Here is a 22,365-nt window from a genome sequence, read left to right as displayed (position 1 = left end):
CCCCCCCCCCCCACACACATACCCCGACAAAAAAAACAATAAAAACTACATAGAACAAGACAGAAAACAATAAAAAGACAGACGGACTGCAGAGGCCACTGCTGACAAGAGTCGCGCTGCCCACCGGTTATAGGTAAATGATGGGTCTTTGTCCCAAACATTATGAAGGGCACTGTACCTCCTCTGGCAGTTTGTTCCATACACCCACCACCCTTTGTACAGCAACGGAGACTTTACTTAATCGTACCAGTCAATTCGTTAATTTTCTTGAGAAGCTGTTGGATGTCATCCTCCACTTGCTTGATCTGCCTGGAATAGGTACTCTGACCCTACAAGAGAAGACAATGTAAAGTACAGTGGTCTCATCATACTGTGCAATGGCACCCTGGTGTAATATACCATTCAATCTGTTAGAAAATCAGATGCGTCAAAACTTCTAATGATGTGGGGAACACAAAAGCCCTTTGGTCATTTTGGAGAAAACAAGTGGGTTCTGCGCATCACATCGGAACTGTCTCTCCAACAACTTGTGCTAGCTGTAGAAACATGGTGAAGAACAAGAATTATAGGGAAGAACCACGAGCCTGAAAACATGTTTAGTCTCAGGTAATGGAAGGTTGTCCTGCAAATTGTGGGAAGATGATGGATTCCTTCAAGTATGCCTGCCTTTGTTGAGCGGTTGCTCCTGAACTATTGCAATTGACCCAGGTTTTCTGGGGTCTGCTCAAGTATGTTTACTGTCGGAGTCTGGTGTTCCACAACAGAACAAAAGTGGTGTTGATTACAAGACCAGGATTCATGTATGTATCAGCGAATGATGACTTCGACCTCAGTCACTGAATAAGTGCACAGACGGGCATGTAATGCAGCTCACTGACTGAAGTTGAAGTAACCGTGGTCTGGAGCGAATGTGACATATATTGTTCAGATTCCCATTTGTCCTATACGTTAAATCCGCTCCATCAGGAAACCTGTTGGTGAAGGGCAACATCAGGAGAAGAAAGTTTGAGAAGGTGTTAATAACACACTCATGCGAGACATGATTCTGCAATGAGATATACAGACCGTAAGATCACGGCTTGAATGACATTGGGAAGCTGATATAAAAATGGTGACATACTATCAGGCTGATAAATTTGGGAAGATTGTTCAAGATTCTTTTTCATTTGTAGAAGCAGACTTCTCTGCAGTAAAAAAAAAAGCCATTTGTAGTGGTTACTGCTGTTTGCTGAACCAATGATTTGTAATATGGTGAAAATAATGTCCATTGTGCCACCAACTGGACAGAATCCTAAGTGCAATTTGGGAAGCAACTCTTCAGCAACTGAAAAGGCGGCTGGTGTTAGCAATGTTGTCCTGAAGCAGACAACAAGGTGAACCCTCTGTAGTTATCTCAAACACATTTGTCACCTTACAATCTCATGATTCCAAGATTGCCGGGCAAATCCTCTTCTTCCCGGGCATGGGAGATGAGGTTTGGGATTTATGATTTTGGCTACTCTCCTCTATATTTTTATACTTCATAAGGAATATCTTGTGCTCACAAGATTTGTTGTTTCTTAGTTGGCATGTGGCGCTTTCAAGTTCTTGTCATGCAGATGTGGAAATGAGACTGGACCAGACAGTTTACTGCAAAATGGGACTATGGGAGCTCACAACAAAGACCTAATCATGGTAGATAAATGTTGGGGTCTGAAGAAGGGTTTCGGCCCAAAATGTTGCCTATTTCCTTCGCTCCATAGATGCTGCTGCACCCACTGAGTTTCTCCAGCACTTTTGTCTACCATCTATCTATCTATATTACTAAATAGTAAGATTAAACGAGAACTTACCAGTTTGATGTTTGATCTGTATTTTATGAGGGATTACGCCAGGACGCATGCGTGTCATTCTTCAAAGCAGCGGTGTGAAATCACAGATAACTGTAATGACTAAACATAGTAAGATTAGAGAAGAGGTACCAGTTAAGTATATGATCAGGGTGGGAGCGGAAGGCACGTAATCCCTCATCGTAACTCCTCATAAAATACAGATCAAACTTCAAACTGGTAGGTTCTCGTTTAATCTTACTATTTTACTTCGGAGTCACGTGAGTGACTACGTGAAGATTTTAAAGCTCTGTGATTTCATGCCGTGGAAACGAGTCCATGCATCACGTCTGCCTTGACTGTGGGAGGAATAGTGTTAACATAATTGCACAGATTCGTTATTGAAATCATAAAATTTATTAACACAAATTATAACCCTTTTATGGGTTTAATTAATTTACAGAATTTAAATTTTTTTCTGCAAATGTTCCAGTTTTATCACTGGTTTATTGTAAAATGACTGGAAAGTTCTTTCCCCTGACCATCCTGCTGCTTCGAGGACTTGGTCCATGGGCACATCCAGTTGTACTGCTGCCGATGTAGCTGCAGCCCTGGTGGAATGAGATTTAAAAACGTTAGTATCCACCCCAGCCTGTGTCAGTACTTGTTTCAGCCATCTCGAGATGGTCTGGACCGTCACTCTTTTGTGAGGTTGCTTATGGCTGATCAGCAGTCCCTTCTCATTGCCTCTTAGGATTTTTGTTTTCTCCATGTATAGTGACAGGTGTCTAACTATACAGAGACGGTCATCTGCAGGGTATGACCTAAATTGGATATTGAGGCCTGCTGATCCCTGTCTGTTCTGTTTTACTAGTTCGTATATGTGGAACGTAATATCGTCAGGTGAGGAGGTCATGTTGTCCAGTCTGAGTTTGTGCAGTGACTGAACCCTCTGTGCCGTGACCAATGCCATTAACATGACTGTTTTTAAAGTTAGTCTGTGTAGGGACAGAGTAGATGCTGGAGACCAGTTCCTGAGTGCTTTCAGGACAATGCTTACATCCCAAATTTGGGAGTACCTGGTTTTTGGGGGATTCGTATTAAATATTCCCCTCATGAGCTTAGTTACCAGAGGGTAAGTCCCTACCGTGTAACGCTCTGTCCCTTGCAATAGGTACGTCGACAGGGCACATCTGGCGCTGTTGATGGCACTGTAGCTGAGCCCCTCATCATAGTGGAGGCCTGCCAGATATTCCAGAACAGATGGGATGTTCATATTTCTGTTGGTGATTTTGTTCTTATGACAGTACATTTCCCACTTCCTGATGTAGACCAGATATTGTTTTTTAGTTGATTCTCTTTGGGCCGCCGAGATGATGTTCGCTGTTCGGTCCGTTAATCCCAGTTGTAGAAGTGGTGTTTTTAAACTCTACAAATTAACAGGTTCAAGCATTTATGGCATGGATGGCTATCCCTGATACGGGATGTAGTAGTAAATCTGGTCTATATGGGATGGTAATACATGGTTCTAATACCATGTTTTGCACCACTGGGAACCATGGTTGTGTAGGCCAATCGGGTACTACCAAAATACCAGACGCAGAGTCTTGTTGTATTTTCCTTAATACCCGACTGATGAGGCAGAAAGGAGGGAATGCGTAAATAGACAATTTCCCCCAATGCAGCGAAAATGCATCTGTTGCTGCTGCCCCAGGGTCTGGTTCCCATGAAACATAATTAGGTATCTGGTTGTTTAGTCTGGATGCGAATAGATCGATATCCGGTGTTCCATATTTTGCAGTAATGTCAGCAAATACCATTTTGTTTAACATCCATTCGGTGTTTTCATTAAATTTGCGTGACCTGGTGTCTGCCACTAAATTTAGTCTCCCTGGTAGGTAAGTGGCTGATATCCAAATATCTCTCTGGATGCACCATTGCCAAATTGAATTAACGAGATTGTCACATGATATCGATTTGTTGCCACCCATGTGGTTGATGTATGCTACCACAGTGGTATTGTCTATTTGTAATCTAACATGCTGGTGTTGTGATCCAGTACAATATGACTTTAGGCCATGAAATGTACCCAACATTTCCAAGTAGTTTATACCCAGTGTGAGTAAGAAGGGTGCCTCCTGTGCTGTCCATCTACCTCCACAGCTGGTGATGGTATTGGTGGCTCCCCACCCAAGTGCACTGACATCAGTTTGTAGTACCATAGAAGGGTTACTGACAATGATTGGGTTGGAACAAAGCCAGATGTTATCTATCCACCATTTTAGTTCCGTTTTGGCTTGGATTGGTAGTCTCATAGGTCTGTCAAAGTGACCTGCATTGATTTTTAGAGCTTGTATTTTTGCTCTCTGTAAGTTTTGGTAATGTAGAGGTCCAAATTGTGTGGCTGGGAAAGCAGCCACGATTTTACCAATTACTTTTGCTACCAATCTGATGGATGGGTTTCTGATGTCAATGAGGTTATTGCAAACCTCTATTAAATCTCTTGCCTTTCCCTTTGGCAGTGTCACCGTCATGTGAATCCCAAGTAGTCCATAGTAGTGGACGGTGTTAGTTTAGATTTAACTGGATGGATGATAAATCCCAGTTTTTCAAATAACTGTTTTGTGGCTGTTACAGTTTGTATGGCCAATTCCAAAGTTATGCCCATAATGAGTATGTCATCTAAATATGCCATAACCATATGTTTACGTTTACGTAGAAATGCTAGGGCTGGTTTTAAGATTTTTGTGAACAGCCTGGGGGCTGATGATAGCCCATTTGGCAATGCTTTATATTGCCAAAGTTGTCCCATCCAGTTGAATTTTAAGTAACATCTGTGGTCACCTCGTATGGGTACTGAATAGTAAGCATCTTTTAAATCGATGCTGGCCATGAAGTAACCTTTGGAAATTAATTGTTTAGCAGTAACAAAGGTTTCCATTTTAAAGTGAATGTATTGAACAAATGTGTTCAATTTTGTCAGATCTATGATGATGCGACAACCACCATCTTTTTTGATTTTGGTAAAGATATTGGACACGAATTCTAATGGTTCGTGTTGAGTTATTTCAATTACACCTTTTATGTAAAGCCGCTCCAGTTCAGCTTGTGCTTCTGATTTTTCTTTATCAGAGAGCACGAACTCTCGGTTCGGTCTATGTTGAACTGGAAGGCTGTACTCGTGTATAAATTCTATTGTATATCCCTGGATACTGCTTAAGATGTAAGTTTCGGTTGTTAGCATGCTCCGTGCATTCAAAAACCAGTGTAGTCTCCCACCAACCTCCATGCTCTCCATATTATTTAGGGAACCAGACCCACCTACCTCCATTGTTACCAGTGGCAGGATTACTTCTTCCTGAAGTTCTTCCGTTGTTGCTGCGCTGGTGCTTGGTTTTTCGGGTTGGTTGGTGCTGTTGTTGGGGTTCCCCGCATCTTCCAAGAAGGCCGGCCTGGGCCATGGCCTAAAAAAGACTCATGTTTAAAATGCCGTGCCTTCGAGCTTTCACCAGTTCTGCTGGTGGGTGCGTAGGGATGCTGTCTTTGGCTGTAGTGGGTTTTTGCAGGTGTTCCTTTATTAACCCCAAGGTTTTGGCTTCCTCATCAAGCTCTTTCACCTGCTTCGATAGGTTTCCTCCGAACAGGAGGATGGGTGGTTTTGTGGCCCCAGGTTTGCACAGTCCCACAAATTTTGGGTTGAGTGTCGGCTGTATGGCACTTTTCCTGATGCTGTTTATTTCGTGCTGGGTGTTACAGAAAAGTGCCAGCTTGGGACATATTCCTGTCGTCCACTGTACGGGCAAATGCCGTTATTCCTGCGGTCAGCAATTTTAGTACTTTTTTGTAATTTCACATCCATACTTCTGACCCCTGGTCCGATGTGTTTCCAGATACAGTTGTTGATAATTGGGACATTTAGGGAAATGCAGTTGCCCGGTGCCATACGTCTTCCTGTGGTGTCCAGTACAGCCTGCTCTTGTAACTGGTTTAATGACATATAGTCGATACTGGCAGCAAACTTTGGCTCCAGATTTTCCCCAGTCTGTTCTGGCTGTATGAAGTTTGCCACCATATCCAGCAAGTTCTCATTTTCTCGCACCCCATGCACACTTGTCTGTTCTTCCGCGGACCCCTCTTCCAGGTCAGCCCAGAACTGACCCGCAGAGCTCCCCTCCGATGAGGTGGAGACACTGTGCAGCCCTTGAAAAGGTACTGCTGTGGGTTTGTCATAGGGCCCACAGTGACCTGACTCCATCTCCCGGAGCCGGTCACGTTGGAGCAAATGCTCCACACACCGTTCCATTCGGGTCCAGCGCTCTCGGTCGCTGGCCGCCCGCGGTGTTTCAAAGTCGGACTCCTCCGAGGCCACGACCTTGTTAGTTTTGTGTTTTGCCGTGCCCCCCGGCCGCGTGGATTTGGCCGGTGCGGCGGCTACACAGGGCACAGCTGATCCCACTACGGGTGATCTAAGTGCCGTCGGCTGCTGTTGCTGGCTGCCCGCTGCTCCGCGGTCCTCCCTCACCAGCTTTGTCGCAGCCCTCGTCTTCTTTGCTTTCTCCATTTCCCTTCTGTAGATGGGGAAAAGAACAAAAAAGACCGCAGAGTAAAACCTTACCTGCAAATAGCGGCTTTTTAAACTGCCGCCGCGGGGGAACGTCCTTCCACCGCGTCTGACGCTTCGCAATGCGTGTAGCGATGACACGCATGCGTCCTGGCGGGGTTATTCACGTAGTCACTCACGTGACTCCGAAGTAAAATCTCTGTTCTTGACCGCTTTTGGCCTTCTGTGCTGCGATTTCCGAGAGAACGCCGCCACCTACAGCCGTCATTTTGGGCCACCTTGCTCAGAGGCCCCCTCTGCCGAATGTGTGCTGAGGATTTTTCCCGTCGATGAAAAATGACAGAGATATTAATGTTTTTACAAAATTCCCCATTCTCTCTGCTGCCCCTGCTGGAGGGAGGGGGAGGGACTATAAAACCAGGAAGTGGTGTGCCTCAATTAGTCTCTCATCAAGATGGAGCTCTGTCAATTAGTCTCTGTCACTCTGAGCTCTGAATGACACTGAACAAATTTCTTCACACCTGTGAGTAAGTACCCTTAATGTGGTTTGAAAATGAAAATATGGTTAGTTTGAAATAAAAAAGCACTCCTGCAAATGGTTGTTTGGGGGGTTTGGGTTGAAGTTAAAAGGCACTCTCTTTCTCTCTCCCCTCCTCTCTCTCCCCCTATCCCTCTCTCTTTCTCTCCCCCGTCTCTCTCCCCATCCCCCCTCTCCTCTCCTCTCCTCTCCTCCTCTACTCTTCCCCCCTCCCCTCTCCTCTCCTCTTTTTCTCCCCCCTCTCCTCTCTCTCTCTCCCCCCTCTTTTTCTCCCCCTCCTCCCCTCCATCCTCTCCCCCACCGTCCCTCCCCTAAACCCCCCTCCCCTCCACACACCCCTACCCCCTTCCCTCCACCCTCCCTGCTCCCCACCTCTCCCCCTCCTCACCTTACCCCCCTCTCAGCACACCCTCCCTCTTCCCCCTCTCCTTCTCCCCCCTCCCCTCTCTCCCCACCCCTCACCCCTCATCTCTCCCATCCACACTCCATCCCCTCCTCCGCCCACCACTTTTCCTCCCCTCCTTCCCTCCCCCACCGTCCCTCCCCTAAACCCCCCTCCCCTCCACACACCCTACCCCCTTCCCTCCCGCCATGCTCCCACCATCGCCCCCTCCCCCTAACCCCTCTCAGCACCCCTCTCCTCCCCCATTCCTCTGTCGACTCACCCCAACCTGCCCTAAACCCCCTCCCCCCTCTCTCCCCCTCCCCCCCTAATCCCCCCCTCCCCTAATCCCATCCCCTCCAAACCCCCTAAGTACCCTCCCTGCTCCCCCCTCACACCCCCTCTCTCTTCTCCTCCCCCCCCGTCACCACCCTCCCTCTTCTCCTCCTCTCCACCCCCTCTCCCTCTTGCCCCTCACTCTGTTTCTGTCTCTCTCTCTGTCTCTGCCCCTTCTCTCTCTGCCCTCACTCTCTACCCCCCCCCCCACCACCTCTAGATGTGACTGCAAGTTGGGGGCTATGCGTCAGTAAGTGTGGTTATGGGATAAAAGGAGCAAATGAATAATATTAATATAATATCAAGGGGGGTAATTAGCGTGTGCGGGGGGGGGGGGGAGATATATAGTGTGTGTGACGCTGCATGCTGCCTCCCCCCCCCCCCCCCCCCACAACCGCACGTTGGGGGAACAGACCCAACGTGTCTGCACTTGGTCTAGTGGTATATAAATGTTTGAATAGTTCCTTCAATCCTGCTGACTGTCTCTTTGCTATTGATAAGTCCTCCCACATTGTTAGCTCTCAGCGGTGTGAGCACTTGGGTGTTTAGGCAATAGATATCCTTAACCACACGATTGCCTTTGGGTCGCTGGACTCCCTGCACTCTTCGAGTTACTGTCAATTTACACAAAATCCTTGTTGCTTCTTTGACATCACCAATCCCGTACAACATCATTGGAAAAAGCTCTGTGAATTTGAGGGAAATAGGCCACCTTGACGAAACAATCTCTTTCATACTGCAAGCTGCATTTCTAAGGGAGGGGGGTAAAAAGGGTTAAAGAGAAAAGAACATTCCTACTGGCAGTCATTTCACTCTGACTTTGGCTTTTTTAACTGGATTATGAATTTTCCCATTGTCTCCTCTGAAATTGCATTATTGGTTCATGCTCACATCTGGCCAACAATTGCGAAATGATTGTCCTTGAGGATCGACCCATCTGACTAGAAAGGTAAAAGCCAGACAAACTAGGCAGCAGAGAAGTTCTTCAACTTTACCTCAGCCATAACTGATGCAAGTAAAATGTGTGGGTAAGTGGATTCCTTATTTTTCTTTGTCATAAATTAACTAAGAAGTTATGTTAATTTATATTTAAGTTAATTGTTTGCCTTTAAATTTTTGAATATTGAGAAAGTACAAAAATAAAGACTCAGAAAAAAATGTGTGATTAAGAGAAACACTTCCAAACTGTTCAAAGACGTCTGGTTACAACTAAAGGGCTAGCAAAACAATCTGGGGAAAGTACTGCCGGATCTGCCACTTTATTCACCATTCACGATACACGCATTTTCACGTCTGACACTAGGAAACAGAAGATCAGAATATTTAAGAATAAAGAGTAAGTCATTTAGAACGGAGACGAGGAAACACCTTTTCTCCCAGAGTGGTGAGTCTGTGGAATTCTCTGCCTCAGAGGGCGGTGGAGGCAGGTTCTCTGGATGCTTTCAAGAGAGAGCTAGATAGGGCTCTTAAAAATAGCGGAGTCAGGGGATATGGGGAGAAGGCAGGAACGGGGTACTGATTGGGGATGATCAGCCATGGTCACATTGAATGGCAGTGCTGGCTCGAAGGGCCGAATGGCCTACTCCTGCACCTATTGTCTATTTGGCGTGCTGTGTCAGGTTAGTGTTGGTGAGCAAACTCTATGGCCCATTGATACTTTGCTACAGTACAGATCCACAGCCTATATTACTTGAAGGATGTAAACTAAATTACTCATGTGTGCACGCTGACCATGGACAATTTATTAAGCCTTGTGATATAACAGTTAAACCCGATCTTATCCTTACCCAATATTCACAACCATGCTGTACCTGTTACAGTATTCTTTGGCAGGATTGATATCCATGCTTTCGCTTACATGATTTTTTGAGAAGTTGACTATAATCCAGTTTCAAATAATTGAGGGCACAGATTAAACTTTCTGGTTCATTTGTAACTGTGTAAATGTTGATTCATTAGGATATTTTTTTAGCAGAAATTCATTCAGAAAAGTAGCCAAACAATAAACATTGTGCATGTACATTAGAGAATGGATATAAATCCAATAAGATCAAAAATAAAACAGGCCGCAGAATTGGCACAGTACTTACATAGGTCTTAAGGAGGGCAATATCCCCTTCATCAAGTGCTACAGTTCAACCAAGAAAAAGCATAATTAGAAATGAAAATACATTTCTATCAATTAAAGAAAATCGCTAAATTAGTCACTATATTAACAAATAATGATTTGAGGCTTATATGCAACTCTAATTTTAAAGATAAAACCTCCAAAAAATAACCCAGCATTTGAATTTAGTTCAGCTCAGTAACTTGGGGACTCAAGAGGAAACAGGAGAGAAAATAAATGAGAGAGGAAAGAGAGACCACACCTGGAGTATTGTGTACAGTCAGTTTTGGTCTCCAAATTTGAGGAAGGACATTCTTGCTATTGAGGGAGTGCAGCGTAGGTTCACAAGGTTAATTCCCGGGATAGCGGGACTGTCATATGTAGATAGAATGGAGCAGCTGGGCTTGTATACTCTGGAATTTAGAAGGATGAGAGGTGATTTTATTGAAACACACAAGATTATTAAGGAGTTGGACACGCTAGAGATAGGAAATATGTTCCCACTGTTGGGGGAGTTCAGAACCAGGGGCCACAGTTTAAGAATAAGGGGTAAGCCATTTAGAACGGAGATGAGGAAATACTTTTCCACACAGAGAGTTGTGAGTCTGTAGAATTCTCTGCCTCAGAGGAAGGTGGAGGCCGGTTCCCTGGATGCTTTTAAGAGAGAGTTAGATAGAGCTCTTAAAGATAGCGGAGTCAAGGGATATGGGGAGAAGGCAGGAATGGGGAACCGATTGTGGATGATCAGCCGTGATCACATTGAATGGCGGTGCTGGCTCGAAGGGCCGAATGGCCTATTCCTGCACCTATTGCCTATTGTTCTGGCCGAAATGAGACAAGCAGTCGTGAACATTGGAGAGATACGGTGGGGCACATCAAAGGGAGACATGCAAAAAGAGTTCCATTTAAAAAGGAAATCAGAGCTTTCCTAACCAGGAGAGAATGATGAGTACCAAGCATGGAGGTGCTGGGTGGCTGAAACGTGATGCGTGCTTTGATACAGTTGGCAGAATATGGAATGTCCTCATTCAGAGGGATAAAAGTTCATTTGCACAGCCTTTGACAGGGATAACAAAGGTCTGAAGAAGGGTTTCAGCCCGAAACGTTGCCTATTTCCTTTGCTCCATAGATGCTGCTGCACCCGCTGAGTTTCTCCAGCTTTTTTTGTGTAGCTTTGATAAAGATCTCTGGAGAGAAAGTAGAAATGGTAATTCTCAGGCTGATATTTGTTGACTTCCAGCACCAGGTGAGCAAAAATGAATTTCAATGAATTTGATGTCATTATGGAGTTTATGAAAATTAATCCCATGTTTTTATGTGACATCATCCAGCATTTACAATAAGATGGGGTGCAGGTCATTCACTGAGGACTACTACAAGCAAAGGTGCAAGCGCAGGAAGAATAGCCATTGTAATGTTTCCTCTTTAACTGGATTGATCAGAATACAACTCATGGTCCACAATTTAACAAGTGGAGAATCATTGGAGTAAGATTATGAATAACTGGTTTCATGATCTTGTAATAGGCTGTAGCTAGGTCAAGGAGGGTCGATTGTCATTGTCACAATCATAAAGGATCATGATAACAACTGCGAAAGGTGCTAATACTGCAACATGAAAGGAAACCTGATCAGAAACTCAAATAAGGATATTCAGGAAAAATGTGCATATTGGGAAGCTACAACAGCTTGAGGAAGAACCATTGATAAAATCAGACAATATAGGGACTAGGGAAGGCATATTTATTTTAAATCAGAGATCATGGGCATTGCTGGGTGGTGAAATCTGGGCTCGCGACCAGATTAATAATGCAAGGCACTGGACCAGTGACAGCCTCTATCAGTTCTGATAAAAGATCAATACAAACATTAACTGTTTCTTTCGCTACAACTCTTATCTGATCTGTTGCAAACTTCCAGGATTTTCATCTCCATTTCATATTTCCAACATCTGCAGTATTCAGTATCTGCAGTGTCCCCCTTGAACTGTGTAAATTGGAATTTATTGAGATAATGGAGCGAAGAACAAACAAACAGCGTGCAGGTCAAAATAGAGAAGTTAGAGAAAAATGAGAATGTTTGTGTATCTTGTTAAGCTAGGGTCAAGGAGGGAAGAAGCAAAGACAAGGTCAAGTCAAGTTTATTTGTCACATACACATACGAGATGTGCAGCGACATGAAAGTGGCAATGCTCGCGGACTTTTGTGCAAAAGACAAACAACCAAACAAATTATAAACACAATCATAACACACATATTCTTTTACATAATAAATAATGGAAGGAAAAACGTTCAGTAGTTAGTCCCTGGTGAGATAGGCGTTTACAGTCCGAATGGCCTCTGGGAAGAAACTCCTTCTCAACCTCTCCGTTCTCACCGCATGGCAACGGAGACGTTTGCCTGACCGTAGCAGCTGGAACAGTCCGTTGCAGGGGTGGAAGGGGTCTCTCATGTCGTTTTTATTGAAGAATAAGACATTTGAATAGAAAGCTGGAGGAACTCAGCAGGCCAGGCAGCATTTGTAAAGGTGCATGTTCCAACGTTTCTATTAGATAGATCTCTAGGGGCTAGTGGAGTCAAAGGATATGGGGAGAAGGCAGCACGGGTTATTGGAAGGTACTGGAAGAGAGAAGGTGGGAGACAGTGAGAACGGGAGGGAAGCATGGAATGCCAACGTCCCCGGGGGTTGTACCTCTTGTGAACAGGTTCACCCACTTAGAAGCTGTCGGGACAGAAGAGGTGTTTACACTGGGCGGCGGACTGGCTTGTGATGCGAATAGGGCTGTTGAACCAAAACCAAAAAGGCCTAAGGCAGGCAACGCCATTGTAGTAGGAGACTACATTGTGAGAGGTACGGACAGGGGTTTCTGCGGCAACAGACGGGATGCGAGGATGGTGTGCTGCCTTCCTGGTGCCAGGATCCAGGATGTCACGGACAGAGTGCAGAAAATCCTCAAGGGCGAAGGTGAACATCCGGAAGTGGTAGTGCATGTCGGCACAAACGATGTCGGAAAGAAGGGGATGAATATTCTGCAGCGTGACTTTGGAGAGCTCGGAAAAATGCTGAAAAGCAGGACCTCCAGGGTTGTTATCTCCGGTTTGCTTCCAGTTCCTCGTGCTGGCGAGAGCAGGAACAGGGAGATACGGGACTTGAACGTGTGGCTGAGGAACTGGTGCACGAGGCAGGGATTTAGATTCTTAGATCACTGGGATCTGTTTTGGGGTAAGGGGGAACTGTACAAAAGGGACGGATTGCATCTTAACAGGTGCGGGACCAGCATTCTGGCAGGCAGGTTTGCCACTGCTACACGGGTGGTTTTAAACTGAATAAGGGGGGTGGGGTGTCGAATGGGCTAGTGGAGGATGGAGTTAAAGGGAAAGGGTTTCTTAAATGTGTGAGCGTAGAGACTGAGGGGGTGTAAAATGAGGGTAGAAGCAATAGGTAGCAAGGTGAAAAGTAAAAGTGGCAGGCCGGAAAATCCAGGGCAAAAATCAAAAAGGGCCACTTTTCAACAAAATTGTATAAGGGGTAAGAGTGTTGTAAAAACAAGCCTGAAGGCTTTGTGTCTCAATGCAAGGAGCATTCGTAATAAGGTGGATGAGTTGAATGTGCAGATAGCTATTAATGACTATGATATAGTTGGGATCACGGAGACATGGCTCCAGGGTGACCAAGGCTGGGAGCTGAACATCCAGGGATATTCAATATTCAGGAGGGATAGAGAGAAAGGAAAAGGAGGTGGGGTAGCGTTGCTGATTAGAGAGGAGATTAACGCAATGGAAAGGAAGGACATTAGTTTGCAGGATGTGGAATCGGTTTGGGTAGAGCTGCGAAACACTAAGGGGCAGAAAACGCTGGTGGGTGTTGTGTACAGGCCACCTAACAGTAGTAGTGAAGTTGGAGATGGTATCAAACAGGAAATTAGAAATGCGTGCGACAAAGGCAAAACCGTTATAATGGGTGACTTCAATCTACATATAGATTGGGTGAATCAAATTGGCAGGGGTGCTGAGGAAGAGGATTTTTTGGAATGTATGCGGGATAGTTATCTAAATCAACATGTAGAGGAACCAACGAGAGAGCAGGCTATTTTAGACTGGGTATTGAGTAATGAGGAAGGGTTAGTTAGCAGTCTTGTTGTACGTGCCCCCTTGGGCAAGAGTGACCATAATATGGTTGAGTTCTTCATTAGGATGGAGAGTGACATTGTTAATTCAGAAACAATGGTTCTGAACTTAAAGAAAGGTAACTTTGAGGGTATGAGACGTGAATTGGCCAAGATTGACTGGCAATTAATTCTAAAAGGGTTGACGGTGGATATGCAATGGAAGACATTTAAAGACTGCATGGATGAACTACAAAAATTGTTCATCCCAGTTTGGCAAAAGAATAAATCAGGGAAGGTAGTGCATCCGTGGATAACAAGGGAAATCAGGGATAGTATCAAAGCGAAGGATGATGCGTACAAATTAGCCAGAAAAAGCCGCATACCGGAGGACTGGGAGAAATTCAGAGACCAGCAGAGGAGGACAAAGGGCTTAATTAGGAAAGGAAAAATAGATTATGAAAGAAAACTGGCAGGGAACATAAAAACTGACTGCAAAAGTTTTTATAGATATGTGAAAAGAAAGAGATTAGTTAAAACAAATGTAGGTCCCTTGCAGTCAGAAACGGGTGAGTTGATCATGGGGAACAAGGATATGGCGGACCAATTGAATAACTACTTTGGTTCCGTCTTCACTAAGGAAGACATAAATAATCTGCCGGAAATAGCAGGGGACCGCGGGTCAAAGGAGTTGGAGGAATTGAGTGAAATCCAGGTTAACCGGGAAGTGGTGTTGGGTAAATTAAATGGATTAAAGGCCGATAAATCCCCAGGGCCAGATAGGCTGCATCCCAGAGTACTTAAGGAAGTAGCTCCAGAAATAGTGGATGCATTAGTAATAATCTTTCAAAACTCTTTAGATTCTGGAGTAGTTCCTGAGGATTGGCGGGTAGCAAACGTAACCCCACTTTTTAAGAAGGGAGGGAGAGAGAAAACGGGGAATTACAGACCAGTTAGTCTAACATCGGTAGTGGGGAAACTGCTAGAGTCAGTTATTAAAGATGGGATAGCAGCACATTTGGAAAGTGGTGAAATCATTGGACAAAGTCAGCATGGATTTACAAAAGGTAAATCATGTCTGACGAATCTTATAGAATTTTTCGAGGATGTAACTAGTAGCGTGGATAGGGGAGAACCAGTGGATGTGGTGTATCTGGACTTCCAGAAGGCTTTCGACAAGGTCCCACATAAGAGATTAGTTTACAAACTTAAAGCACACGGCATTGGGGGTTCAGTATTGATGTCGATAGAGAACTGGCTGGCAAACAGGAAGCAAAGAGTAAGAGTAAACGGGTCCTTTTCACAATGGCAGGCAGTGACTAGTGGGGTACCGCAAGGCTCAGTGCTGGGACCCCAGCTATTTACAATATATATTAATGATCTGGATGAGGGAATTGAAGGCAATATCTCCAAGTTTGCGGATAACACGAAGCTGGGGGGCAGTGTTAGCTGTGAGGAGGATGCTAGGAGACTGCAAGGTGACTTGGATAGGCTGGGTGAGTGGGCAAATGTTTGGCAGATGCAGTATAATGTGGATAAATGTGAGGTTATCCATTTTGGTGGCAAAAACAGGAAAGCAGACTATTATCTAAATGGTGGCCGACTAGGAAAAGGGGAGATGCAGCGAGACCTGGGTGTCATGGTACACCAGTCATTGAAAGTGGGCATGCAGGTGCAGCAGGCAGTGAAGAAAGCGAATGGTATGTTAGCTTTCATAGCAAAAGGATTTGAGTATAGGAGCAGGGAGGTTCTACTGCAGTTGTACAGGGTCTTGGTGAGACCACACCTGGAGTATTGCGTACAGTTTTGGTCTCCAAATCTGAGGAAGGACATTATTGCCATAGAGGGAGTGCAGAGAAGGTTCACCAGACTGATTCCTGGGATGTCAGGACTGTCTTATGAAGAAAGACTGGATAGACTTGGTTTATACTCTCTAGAATTTAGGAGATTGAGAGGGGATCTTATAGAAACTTACAAAATTCTTAAGGGGTTGGACAGGCTAGATGCAGGAAGATTGCTCCCGATGTTGGGGAAGTCCAGGACAAGGGGTCACAGCTTAAGGATAAGGGGGAAATCCTTTAAAACCGAGATGAGAAGAACTTTTTTCACACAGAGAGTGGTGAATCTCTGGAACTCCCTGCCACAGAGGGTAGTCGAGGCCAGTTCATTGGCTATATTTAAGAGGGAGTTAGATGTGGCCCTTGTGGCTAAGGGGATCAGAGGGTATGGAGAGAAGGCAGGTACGGGATACTGAGTTGGATGATCAGCCATGATCATATTGAATGGCGGTGCAGGCTCGAAGGGCCGAATGGCCTACTCCTGCACCTAATTTCTATGTTTCTATTGATAGGGGACGATCAGCCATGATCACAATGAATGGCGGTGCTGGCTCGAAGGGCCGAATGGCCTCCTCCTGCACCTATTTTCAATTTCATGTCAGAACCCTTCATCAAAGGGTGCTGATGCAAAACGTCGTCAGTCCTGTTTCTTTCCACGGATGCTGTCTGATCCACTGAAATCCTCTAGCACTTTGGTTTTCGCGCAAGATTCCAACATCGGCAGTTCCTTGTGTGTCTCCAAAGCAAAGTGCTGGAGTAACTCAGAGGCCAGGCAACATCTGGGGGACAGGGCCGGGCGACATTTCGGACCAGGCTCTTTCAGCCTCCCACCAACAGCAATGGGGCCATTCCTTTCGCAGCCGCGGATCTCCCACCAGAAAGTCTCCGAGAATCTATCCCTCACCTCGAATCGGCTTATCTTCTTCTTTGGACTCCTCTTTGGCTTTACGCTGGTCACTTCCCAGCTGATCCGGCATGACGGCGGCAAAAATCACCCGGCGTTAGTTACACGGCACTTCAGCAGGCCTCGCCGACCGGAAGTCATCCAGCCCCACCTCCCAGCACCCACCGCGCCAACAATCAAACCCACCTCCCAGTATCCCCCGCGCCACAATCAGACCCACCTCCCAGCACCCACCGCGCCACCAATCAGACCCACCTCCCAGCAAAGATCCTGTAGCAAGCTCCGCTATAGGATCTTTGCCTCCCAGTACCACCAGTCAGACCCACCTCCTATCGCTCCGACAAGTATCTCCCTCTCTTCCGACCACGCTGACTCCAGGGTCGCTATTTTTGTCAAGAGCAACGTGTTATTCAGGGAGGTAGCATCTGTGGGTCATTGACCTTCCGTCATTAATCATTTTCCTCACTTCACAGCCTGAGCTGCTAAGTAACCTGAATTTTTGTTTATTTCTCGAACTGTCCATATTCTGCTTCTGTATTCAGGAAAACATGCATGAGCATTTCATATCTGAGCACAAATTGATGCTACATTAATTAAGCTTGCTTATTGCAATACACTTATCTTTAGGGGGAAATTCTTTAGATTTTCATTCACTATTGTTCCATTTAATTAATGTGCTGTGCATTATTACTGCTGGGCTTTACACTTAGTGTCTTACCTAATGCAATTACAAAAGATAATAGGTGCAGGAGTAGGCCATTCGGCTCTTTGAGTCAGCACCGCCATTCAATGTTATCATCCCCAATCAGTACCCCGTTCCTGCCTTCTCCCCATATCCCCTGACTCCGCTATCTTTAAGAGCCCTATCTAGCTCTCTGTTGAAAGTATCCAGAGAACCGGCCTCCGCCGCCCTCTGAGGCAGAGAACTCCACAGACTCACAACTCTCTGTGAGAAAAAGTGTTTCCTCATCTCCGTTCTAAATGGCTTACCCCTTATTCTTAAACTGTGGCCCCTGGTTCTGGACTACCCCAACATCGGGAACATGTTTCCTGCCTCTAGCGTGTCCAAACCCTTAATAATCTAATATGTTTCAATAAGATACCCTCTCATCCTTCTAAACTCTAATTCTAAATATGAATTCTCACCCTAGCTTCCCTGGTGTTTTCGAAACCTAATCGTGATTCCTTGCCTTCATTATATGCATTTTTCCATTTCACTTGTGTATTTATAGCATTGTCAGACTACTTATCCAATATCCAATTTTAGATGAGTAGTACACTAAACTCTTAACAGTTTAACACTGCAGCGAATCAAACTATGGGCATTGATCATGCCACAAGTTGTTCTCCATTTGTCCACAATTTTACAATGATTATATTGCCTTTAATAAGTCTTTTTAACTTTATGTTCTCAGTGTGAGAAACTGATAAGACTAAACACTGACAAGTTCCCTGCATCTTCTCCTAAAGTCTTAAAAGCGTCTGCAGGGAAAGTGAATAAAATGGTGTGATCCTCTAAAATTTCCAAATGAGGAAAACAGAAAGCAGGCCAACCTGCCACTCATGCCTTCATAAATTTCTAGATTAGATCAAATTGCTGGTTGGCCTTATATTTGTTAGTGGGAAAATGTTCTATTAACGAGGCAGAAATGAGAGAATTAGAAATTAATTACACATTCAAGCACCATAACATAGAAACAGTGTTTGGAAAAATAATTATAGTTCTTTGAGGGTGTGAAGGCAGAGTGAATAAATGGTAACCAGTGTACCTGGATATCCAAGAGGAATTAATTAAAATGCTGCATGATAGATCCTGGCATTGGGGGTAATATATTGGCTTCGTTTTAGGACTGGCAAACAAAGAATCTGGCCAGATGTTCACACCAAATGATGTTTGGATATGTACACATTCAGAAGCTGAATTCCAACCATCATTGATGCATTCACTAAAACATGTGTTGAATGGGTCATACATGTGTAAAAAACTCTACCAACCTGCATGATAACACTGACCCTAATAACAAATGTCCTAGATGAGGCTATGGAAAATGTGTACCACTTCCCATTTCTCATGATTCACTTTTCAATGATGTCTGACATCGTTGATGAAATTCATCAGTGCTTTCTATGTGTCAGCACAGCCTTTGGACACCTGAGGAGAAATGTTTGTAAATCAAGTCCCTAACTAGTCTTGGCATTCACGGAGCGCAGTGATCCCCTCCCCCTTTCACCCCACCAGCCGGGAAATACAACAAATAATCCTCCGCCATTTCCGCCACCTCCAACGTGACCCCACCACTCGCCACAACTTCCCATCTCCCCCCATGTCTGCCTTCCGCAAAGACCGCTCCCTCCGCAACTCCCTTGTCAATTCTTCCCTTCCCTCCCGTACCACCCCCTCCCCGGGCACTTTCTGTTGCAACCGCAAGAAATGCAACACCTGTCTCTTCACCTCCCCCCTCGACTCCATTCAAGGACCCAAGCAGTCGTTCCAGGTGCGACAAAGGTTCACCTGTATCTCCTCCAACCTCATCTACTGCATCCGCTGCTCTAGATGTCAGCTGATTTACATCGGTGAGACTATGCGGAGGTTGGGCGATCGTTTCGCCGAACACCTCCGCTCAGTCCGCAATAACCTACCTGAACTCCCGGTGGCTCAGCACTTCAACTCCCCCTCCCATTCCCAATCCGACCTCTCTGTCCTGGGTCTCCTCCATTGCCAGGGTGAGCAACACCGGAAATTGGAGGAACAGCACCTCATATTCCGCCTGGGTTGCTTGCATCCGGTGGCATGAACATTGAATTCTCCCAATTTTGCTACCCTTGCTGTCTCCTCCCCTTCCTTAACCCTCGAGCTGTCTCCTCCCATCCCCCCGCCCTCGGGCTCCTCCTCCTCCCTTTTCCCTTCCTTCTCCCCCCCACCCCCCATCAGTCTGAAGAAGGGTTTCAGCCCAAAACGTCGCCTATTTCCTTCGCTCCATAGATGCTGCTGCACCCGCTGAGTTTCTCCAGCATTTTTGTGTACCCTCCCTCCTGTACATCTCGGAGACAGAGCTACCTACAGCTGGCAACTAGAAACACTGAGATACCACCAAAGCATAGTTTACAAAGATCCTCAAAGGATGTGATAAGGACATCTAAAACATAACATGATTGAGCAGGCAACATGGATGCATTTGCTATAGAGGGACTGCAGCATTCTGGGATAGAAAGTCACATGGGGAGAGATTGAGGCCCTAAGCCTCCATTCTCTGGAGTTTGTATGAATGGGATATGACCTCAGTAAAACAAATACCACACCTAGATGATTTGGCTGGGTACAACTGTGGAGGATGTATCCCCTGATTTGATGGGCAAAATGGCCCAATTCTTCTCCTAGAACTTATGAGCAACCACTCCCTGCAGCTACATCCAGGCAGCGTTCTGGTAAACCCCTTCTGCGCCCTCTTCAAAGCCTCCATATCCATCCTTCCATATTGCAGATCATCCCAAATTCAGCTGCAACACTCCTCTCAGATACTTCTGTTATTTGATGGTTATTTTCCCCCTTTGTCCCTGAATTCCCTCAACTCGGCAGAAAAACCACCACCACCATCATCCCTTATAGCTTCTGAACAAGCGCTCCGACTCCTCGTCCGACATCATCTTCTTTTTGCTTGCGGGGTTAGCAATGCCTTGGAACTTTGGTATAGATGCAAGCTGGTGTGCAATGGGTAACCAGCCCCCCTTTTCTCGCAGGGATTGCTGGCCGGAACGCTCTGTTCAGCCTCCGAGTTCCGCGGACAGACGAACCCGTTGCACGGGAAGGCCCCGGAAGTGTTGGGGAGAGTGGCCGGCCGGCCGGTTCATGTGGCGGCGGCGGCGGCGGGGACCGGTCGCGGAGCGGAGCGGGGGTGGATGGTGAGCGGCCAGTCGGGCAGCCATGTTGTGCGAGGCGCCGGAAGGCCTGGCCTCCGCCGTGCTAAAGCCGCTGGGAGGTAAGTGTGTGCGAAGCCCCTCTCCGTCTGCTCGACCCCGGGCCGCTACCTCCCTCCCTCTCTCCCCCCACACCCGGGCCCGCTAACCCTTGTTCATCCAGGGCGATCTGAGACACAGTTGCCTGGGTAAGAGATCTGAGATTCATTTACTTGGGTAAGATACCAGGGCACTCGACCATTGTTACTCTGCACTCACAGCACCTTCACTTTTCAGATCTTGAACAACACTTGTGGCCGACTTTTCTCTGCCTTTCGTGAGGTTTGGGGTGTAAGAGTGTAGCGATGTTTCGAGTTCTGAGAGGAATGGGGTGGATACCGAGAGCCTCCAACTGAGGACTATTTGACCTAGATGTGTAGGAAAATAGGCGCAGGAGTAGGCCATGCGGCCCTTCAAGCCAGCACCGCCATTCAATGTGATCATGGCTGATCATCCACAATCAGTACCCCGTTCCTGCCTTCTCCCCATATCCCTGACTCCGCTATATTTAGGAGCCCTATCTAGCTCTCTCTTGAAAGTATCCAGAGAACCGGATACTTCTCTTGAAAGTATCCAGAGTGCTGAGGCAGAGAATTCCACGGACTCACAACTCTGTGTGTGAAAACGTGTTTCCTCATAGAAACGTAGAACATGGTGCAGGAGTAGGCCATTCAATATGATCATGGCTGATCATCCAACTCAGTATCCCGTACCTGCCTTCTCTCCATACCCCCTGATCCCTTTAGCCACAAGGGCCACATCTAACTCCCTCTTAAATATAGCCAATGAACTGGCCTCGACTACCTTCTGTGGCAGAGAGTTCCAGAGATTCACCACTCTGTGTGAAAAATGTTTTTCTCATCTCGGTCCTAAAGGATTTCCCCTCTATCCTTAAGCTGTGACCCCTTGTCCCGGACTTCCCCAACATCGGGAACAATCATCCTGCATCTAGCTTGTCCAACCCCTTAAGAATTTTGTAAGTTTCTATAAGATCCCCCCTCAATCTCCTAAATTCTAGCGAGTACAAGCCGAGTCTATCCAGTCTTTCCTCATATGAAAGTCCTGACATCCCAGGAATCAGTCTGATGAACCTTCTCTGCACTCCCTCTCTGGCAATAATGTCCTTCCTCAGATTTGGAGACCAAAGCTGTACGCAATACTCCAGGTGTGGTCTCACCAAGACCCTGTACAACTGCAGTAGAACCTCCCTGCTCCTATACTCAAATCCTTTTGCTATGAATCTCCGTTCTAAATGGCTTACCCCTTATTCTCAAACTGTAGCCCCCGGTTCTGTACTCCCCCAACATCGGGAACATGTTTCCTGCCTCTAGAGTGTCCAAACTCTTAATAATCCTATATGTTTCAATAAGATACCCTCTCATCCTTCTAAACTCCAGAGTGCACAAGCCCAGCTGCTCCATTCTCTCAGCATATGACTGTCCTGCTATCCCGGGAATTAACCTTGTGAACCTACGCTGCACTCCCTCAATAGCAAGAATGTCCTTCCTCAAATTTGGAGACCAAAACTGCACACAATACTCCAGGTGTGGTCTCACTAGGGCCCTGTACAACTGCAGAAGGACCTCTTTGCTCCTATACTCAACTCCTCCTGTTATGAAGGCCAACATGCCACTCGCTTTCTTCACTGCCTGCTGTACCTGCATGCTTACTTTCATTGACTGATGAACAAGGACCCCCAGATCCCATTGTACTTCCTCTTTTCCCAACTTGACTCCATTTCGACAATAATTTTCCTTCCTGTTTTTGCTACTAAAGTGGATAACCTCACATTTATCCACATTAAACTGCATCTACCATGCACCTGCCCACTCA

At 46.0% G+C, this 22,365-nt stretch overlaps 2 protein-coding genes across 2 annotated transcripts in view; one reads left to right on the top strand and one right to left on the bottom strand.

Moving 5' to 3' along the window:
• The window catches only part of psmc2 (proteasome 26S subunit, ATPase 2), a 34,403-nt gene extending 17,656 nt beyond the window's left edge, over window positions 1-16,747 (bottom strand). The window contains exons 1-3 of the mRNA XM_033039881.1: window positions 16,579-16,747; window positions 9,716-9,753; window positions 248-329 (exon numbers count right to left, since the gene is read on the bottom strand). Of these exons, the coding sequence (XP_032895772.1) occupies window positions 248-329; window positions 9,716-9,753; window positions 16,579-16,651 (193 nt within the window). The 5' untranslated portion in view covers window positions 16,652-16,747. The remainder of the gene's footprint in view (window positions 1-247; window positions 330-9,715; window positions 9,754-16,578) is intronic.
• A 64-nt stretch (window positions 16,748-16,811) lies between these two features.
• The window catches only part of dnajc2 (DnaJ heat shock protein family (Hsp40) member C2), a 45,536-nt gene continuing 39,982 nt past the window's right edge, over window positions 16,812-22,365 (top strand). The window contains exons 1-2 of the mRNA XM_033039872.1: window positions 16,812-16,996; window positions 20,317-20,555. Coding sequence (XP_032895763.1) covers window positions 20,501-20,555 — 55 coding nt within the window. The 5' untranslated portion in view covers window positions 16,812-16,996; window positions 20,317-20,500. The remainder of the gene's footprint in view (window positions 16,997-20,316; window positions 20,556-22,365) is intronic.

Source organism: Amblyraja radiata, chromosome 21 (assembly GCF_010909765.2).
Source record: "Amblyraja radiata isolate CabotCenter1 chromosome 21, sAmbRad1.1.pri, whole genome shotgun sequence".
Taxonomy (NCBI): Eukaryota; Metazoa; Chordata; class Chondrichthyes; order Rajiformes; family Rajidae; genus Amblyraja; species Amblyraja radiata.
Note: the sequence above shows the minus strand (reverse complement) of the source record. Positions and strands in the feature narration are given on the sequence as shown.